The following is a 6,000-nucleotide window of genomic DNA, read 5'->3' as shown; positions in this document are numbered from 1 at the left end:
GCTGCGCGCGTCCGCTAGTTTCATATAAAATTAGTGCATATGGGTGTATGGCAAACTTAAGTTTGTTAACTTTAGTAAATGGAAATCGGTGGGTGAGTTATTTAAAAATAAAAAATATAATAATTTTTACAAAATACCAAAACGTTCAGTTCCGTTTCGGCGTGATGTCTCAAAAAATATTCTGAAAGTGGAGAACGGAGTATGGTGACATTAAACACTAAATTTTCTCTGCCCAAACAAATATCAAAGGTTTATATTTATTTACATCCAGCAGAGTTAAGCCAAATCGTCAGTCTACTAATGAAATAAAACGTAACATAAAACGTTTAAGCTTTTAATCCGATTTGGTTTTAAATATCAGGTTTAAGTTGAATCGAATGAGAATAATTAATGTCCGGATAATTGCTTTACCAATAGCCGAGAAATATGTGGAGTTATTGAAATATTCGTATATTTATCAAGTACAGGAATTGAAAATATTAAATATTTCATTTCCTCGAGTGGGAATTGAACCCACATCCTATTATGTTTATAGTCGCATGCTTGTGTTGTGCGAATACCAATTAGTAAATAAATAAATGTAAGCATATACTTTGTATGTGATTTTAAGTAATTAGTAATATTGTATAACTAGCGGCCCGCCGACGGCTTCGCTCGCGTGAACTACACAATAATTTCTTTAGTAATCTGAATTACCACCAAGGTAAAAGCCCGGCGTTAAGTTCTGAAAAATTCGGTGAAAAGTGGGGAATAGAGTGTCTTAACACTTGGTTTCCTCTACCTACTCTGCTATATGCGGGAAGCAGATTTTATATACTTATTCTAACAAGGCAAGCTTTTACTGTTAACAAAAAATGTAAACGTTCTTAATCGTCTATTGTACTGTAACATAAAGGCTGTTTAATTTCCGCTTTTACTTTAATCCTGAATGTGGGCTAAGTAACAAGCTTAAGTATTAATATATTTATTATACATATTTATTATATATATTTTGTCAATTTGTTTGTATATATATTTTTTTAATTAAACAAGTTTTTGTTTCGTTGATACATAATGATTGAAATCCGATCAATTTTCTTTTACAAATATAGTGCATATTCGTTTTTAAACGAAAAATGCCAATTGAATGGGAAAAATATAAAAAAGGAGAGTATTGGAATTTACCCTTGCTTGCCTATTATATTTTATTTAATTTCTAACCCTATTATATATTTAGGTTAGGTAAAAAGAACTTAGTGTTAAGGCGCTAACTTCCCTATTTTTCTTGGCATTGCGTGTTTTGTAAGGAAATAAAAAGTAATGAAATATAGCCATTCAGCTTAATAGAAATCGAACCTTCAATCATCGTGTTCACATTTTTTTTTTATATTTTGTAACATCGATGAGCTTTTAACTTGAACGCCAACATTATTTCGAAGTTAAACAAGAACTGATAAGAGCATAAGGTTACATCTTTACAATGTTTCGTTTGTCAGATTGTGTTATAAAGGAAGCTTTGTATATTGTAGCTTATTTGGAAAGAGTTTATGGGTTCGATTCCCGTACGAAACAGCGCCATTAAGATTTGTTTTCATTTTTATGTTTTTGTTAGTATTTTACTGTATCCTGCACATAGCAGATTAGGCAGAGGGAACCTAGTGTTAAGGCACTCCGTTCCCCACTTACCGCTGAATTTTTCGAGGTATTGTGTGTTGAGTGGCGCAACTCAACGCCGGTCTTATGACTTGGTGCTAGAGCGAAGAATTGAAAATATTAAGAAATAATAATTGTTATAAATTTATTCCCTCGGGTGGGGATCGAACCCACAACCGTCGTGTTACAGTTACAACCTTGAGCCCCTGCGCCACGATGGCCTCAAATTTTAATAAATATATTTTTGTTTTATTTTGACTGCTCTTAATAGCGGCGTTAAGCTCCGCCGCTATAAATTATATATATGCACTTACATAATACATCTATTAATGTCACGTGATAATTAACAACATAATAAGCAAGAAACGAAGGTCAAAATATCCTCAGGCGCTGATAAGGGTGTAGATGATAACCCTTTTTGATTAACTGCAGGCTTGCTTTAATTTAAATTGCATGTAAAATTTATGGTGTTTTGTACTAAAGTTATTTAAAGAATTTTATTGTATTGTTTAAATATACTTTAAATTTATTATATATAAAAGCCGTAGTGGCACAGTGTCACAGGTTCAGTTTCCACTCGATTCCGACCGATTAATAAACGATTCTCCTTTTATCATCGATATCATCATTTCAAGAAAATAACAAATAAATAGTGCTTAAGAATAATCTTAAGTACATAAATGGTAGCTAAGTATTACAGTTACTCCTACATTAATCGACGAGTGTATTAACACTAGGTTCTTTCTATTTATCCTACTATACGAGAATGTATGTATTTAGATCTAATAATGGCTAAAACAATATTTTTTCTAATAATTATAATATTAATAGCAAGTGTTAGTGCGGACGATTCAAGTATAAGCAATTTTATAGTGGGAGGATATGAAAGTGTATTTGATCAAGATTTGTACGGACGTATTCTTGATGCAATCAAATGTGAAAGACAATTGGATTTGCTACAAAGCAATATTTCTATGGCTTTTCCTTGTAAGTAATCGTTTTAAAATAAAGTAACTAAAAAAAACTCTTAATGACATAATAATGATGCAACAAATGTGTGTCAGCTTTACGCTGTATTCCACACGCAGTAGGGTAGGCAGAGGGAACCTAGTGTTACGACACTTCGTTCCACCCTTTCCACCAAATTCTTGAGGCATTGCGTTAAAAATATTGTATGCTGTTTTAGCAAAAATTAGAACACTTATGGTTTCGTCTTTTTTTCGTCTTTTTCGTACAATATTCAATATTGTCCCCTAATACAGGCGTTACTTGCTTAAAAGGAGATCTCTGTAACAATTATGTTTGTCTAAAATCTGTTAAACAAATGAAGTATTTTTATTTTATTTATTGATTTATTTATTTGTGGTATTTTTTTTTCTTGCAGTCATAGATGCTACTGGTAAAATTCCAAGTGGTTTCCTTCTAGGAAATCATGTGGAAATGGGCAGTTATTATCAATGCTTAAGCATACAGAACTCTGCATATGACATGGATATAGAAGGGAAGTATTGCATGATGCAAATACCTATGAATAAGGATATTTTAAAATCTGCTGCAGCATCCCTTAGTTTCGTAAGGTTATTTGATAATAATATAATGGAAGATAGTCGTCTTAAGAATATAAAGCAACAAGTGTCTGTATTATCAGGATTTGGACATTCTTCAATGAACAGGTAAGAAATTAAAGCCTTACTTTAGAAATAGAATTGTCTTCATTTTTTTAGCTTGACACTGTTTCCCACGTAAGGAGGCAGAGAATATTAGAGGGCAGAGAGTAATTTTCAAGATATTGCGTATTGAGTGGTGGAACTCAAACCCGCATTTTGTCTTCTTATCAGAACGAGAACGTGAAAATTATTTATTCCTCTTAGTGGGAATCGAACCCACAATCGTCATGTTTACAATCAGACAACTCTCCGTAACATATAGAGTAAGTAGGTAGAAATAATCTAGAAATAAGTAACTCTACTTTTCTATCATTTTGCAATCCAACTAATTGAATAACGCCAGGTACAAGCACTAGAATCTCTATTCTCCGCACGCCCACTTAACATAAAAAATATAAGATAGAAAAAAAAGATATTGAAATCAAATTATAATATTATTCTTTTAAATAGGTATGAAGACAACATTACCACTGATAATAAAGAATCTACTATAAAATTGTCTTGGGGCATATGCATACCCAAAGTGTGTCAACCTAGGGACGTATTTAAATACATTTTAAAGCAAAAGCCTAATTTGGTCAAAAATTTTACGTTGAATGATGAACTTTTCTGCCGAGTTCCAAATGATAAGCTGTATAGCATTGCAGATTATATAGCTTTGTAAGTAAAATAACATAAATATATTTTTTTTTTATTTCACGCTGTACTCTGCACATAGCAGGGTATAGTCAGAGAGAACCTGGTAACCTAGTGTTCAGAGGATCCGTTCACATTAAGACACCTCACATCCTCCTCCTCACATTCCCATCTACTTTCAAGATATTGCGTGTAGACATTGCTTTGCCTCTTATCAGAGTAAGAAAATGCAAATGAGTTGATTCCCGTGTGGGAATCGAACCCATAACTGTTCCGCTTAGAGTCAAACGTTATATCACTGCGCCCAAGGTCTCCTATAAAATAGTTTTTATATTTGTTTGTTCTAGATTAGTTTTCTCATTCCTGGTACTGATAACAGTAGCAAGCACTTCATACGACTTGTATCATGTATTTGTATTACACTCAGGTAAATGTGTGATCTTATTATAGGCAATTATTAGTCTATTATTTGTATAGATAAATGTGTTTTTTAAGCTTAACATTGTATCCCATATTATAACAGGATAGACAGAGCGAGTTAAAATATTTTTTTCCACCGCCCACTGCTCGAGACATTGCGTATTGAGAAGCGGAATTTAACGCCGCGCTTTTATTATACTAGAACGAGAAAATTAAAATAATTCGTTCCCCCAAATAGGAATCGATCTGACAACTTTAGCCATATTTTTTTTATTTATTTTTTAGCTTCCTGCTGTACCTCGCCTATACCAGACAAACAGAGGAAACCTAGTGTTAAAACACCGTTCCCCACCGTTAATTGACACTTTATTGACACAATATCATTAATTGACCCCGAAATTATTTTAAGATTTGGCTTCTATGTGTTTCTTGTATCTTTGATAACACTAAAAGGGAAATATTAAAAAAAATATAACTTTCAATTTAACACTGCGCGTGCAATTGAATTTAACGTAGTTATATGTATCCTATACAATGGATTCTTTTCATACTATTATCCAAGAAAAATACCTAATAAAATCAATTCTTCCAGAAAAATGTCAAATAAACATATTCTATCGTAGTTTTTCAATTTATACTAATACAAAGAGATTATTGACATTTAACGCTGTCCCTGGGGCATTGGAGTGTGTGGAGGGTGTGCGAGCGATTTCTATGTTCTGGGTAATTGTGGGTCACACCTACTCCACCACAATGTTGACTTCTGTGTACAATATGAGCGATGTTTCAAAGGTATAGTATCTTTTTTTTTTAGCTAGTGATATAACACTCCGTCTTCATTAAGACACTTCCGTTCTCCACTTTCTGCTAAAATCTGGAGGTATTGCGTGTTGAATGGCGGAACTCAACCCCAAGGTATGCCTCAACACGCAATATCTCGAAAGATGAGCAAAAAGTGGGTAACGGAGATTTAGAATGTTGTTAAAATAAAAAATCTTTGCAGTGGCTAACATCATTTTCAAGCACCTGGATCAACTCAGCTCCCCTCGCTGTGGACTCTTTTTTCACTCTTAGTGGAATATTTTGCGTGTATAGTGTTATTGGGAAGATTTCACGCAGTATGTATTTTTTTAGCTTTGAGACAATTGTGGCGCAGTAAGGCTAAAATAAGGCTAAATAAATGTTTCATTGTTATATCGCAAAAAAAAAATTCTAATGAATTATATTTTTCCAATAACTTATATTTTTCAGAAAACTTCATCAAGTCTCTTCATTTCTTCTACTTACATCGTCTTTTGCGGTTATTTCCTTTATTAGCTGCCGTAATTTTGCTCCAAACTTCAGTATTTCTTTGGATATCAGACGGTCCAATGTGGGGAAATGTGGCTCAAATGGTAGCGATATGTAGAAGCCGATGGTGGTCAGCGCTTTTGCACGTACAAAATTATGTGAAACCTATTAGTGTTGTGAGTAAAGTAATCCATATAACCTTTTTTCTAGACAAACCGTGGCGTTGAGTCTGCCAGATGGGGAATGGAGTGAATTGACTAGGTGCCTTCTGACTACCATGATCCTCCTCCTCCTGGCATTTATCCCGGCTATTACCAGGGTCTGCCCTCCTACTCAACCTACTCCACTTTGCACG

The 6,000-nt window shown here is 33.6% G+C and overlaps 1 protein-coding gene across 1 annotated transcript in view; it reads left to right on the top strand.

Annotated features, from left to right (window-relative positions):
• The first annotated feature begins 2,284 nt into the window (after window positions 1–2,284).
• LOC146533700 (uncharacterized) overlaps window positions 2,285–6,000 on the top strand; it is a 28,665-nt gene continuing 24,949 nt past the window's right edge. The window contains exons 1-7 of the mRNA XM_085193935.1: window positions 2,285–2,619; window positions 3,017–3,305; window positions 3,750–3,959; window positions 4,283–4,362; window positions 4,948–5,147; window positions 5,359–5,473; window positions 5,607–5,821. Of these exons, the coding sequence (XP_085050061.1) occupies window positions 2,403–2,619; window positions 3,017–3,305; window positions 3,750–3,959; window positions 4,283–4,362; window positions 4,948–5,147; window positions 5,359–5,473; window positions 5,607–5,821 (1,326 nt within the window). The 5' untranslated portion in view covers window positions 2,285–2,402. The remainder of the gene's footprint in view (window positions 2,620–3,016; window positions 3,306–3,749; window positions 3,960–4,282; window positions 4,363–4,947; window positions 5,148–5,358; window positions 5,474–5,606; window positions 5,822–6,000) is intronic.

This window comes from Heliconius melpomene, chromosome 12 (assembly GCF_056956725.1).
Source record: "Heliconius melpomene rosina isolate 202511_hmr_F chromosome 12, ASM5695672v1, whole genome shotgun sequence".
Lineage (NCBI taxonomy): Eukaryota > Metazoa > Arthropoda > Insecta > Lepidoptera > Nymphalidae > Heliconius > Heliconius melpomene.
Note: the sequence above shows the minus strand (reverse complement) of the source record. Positions and strands in the feature narration are given on the sequence as shown.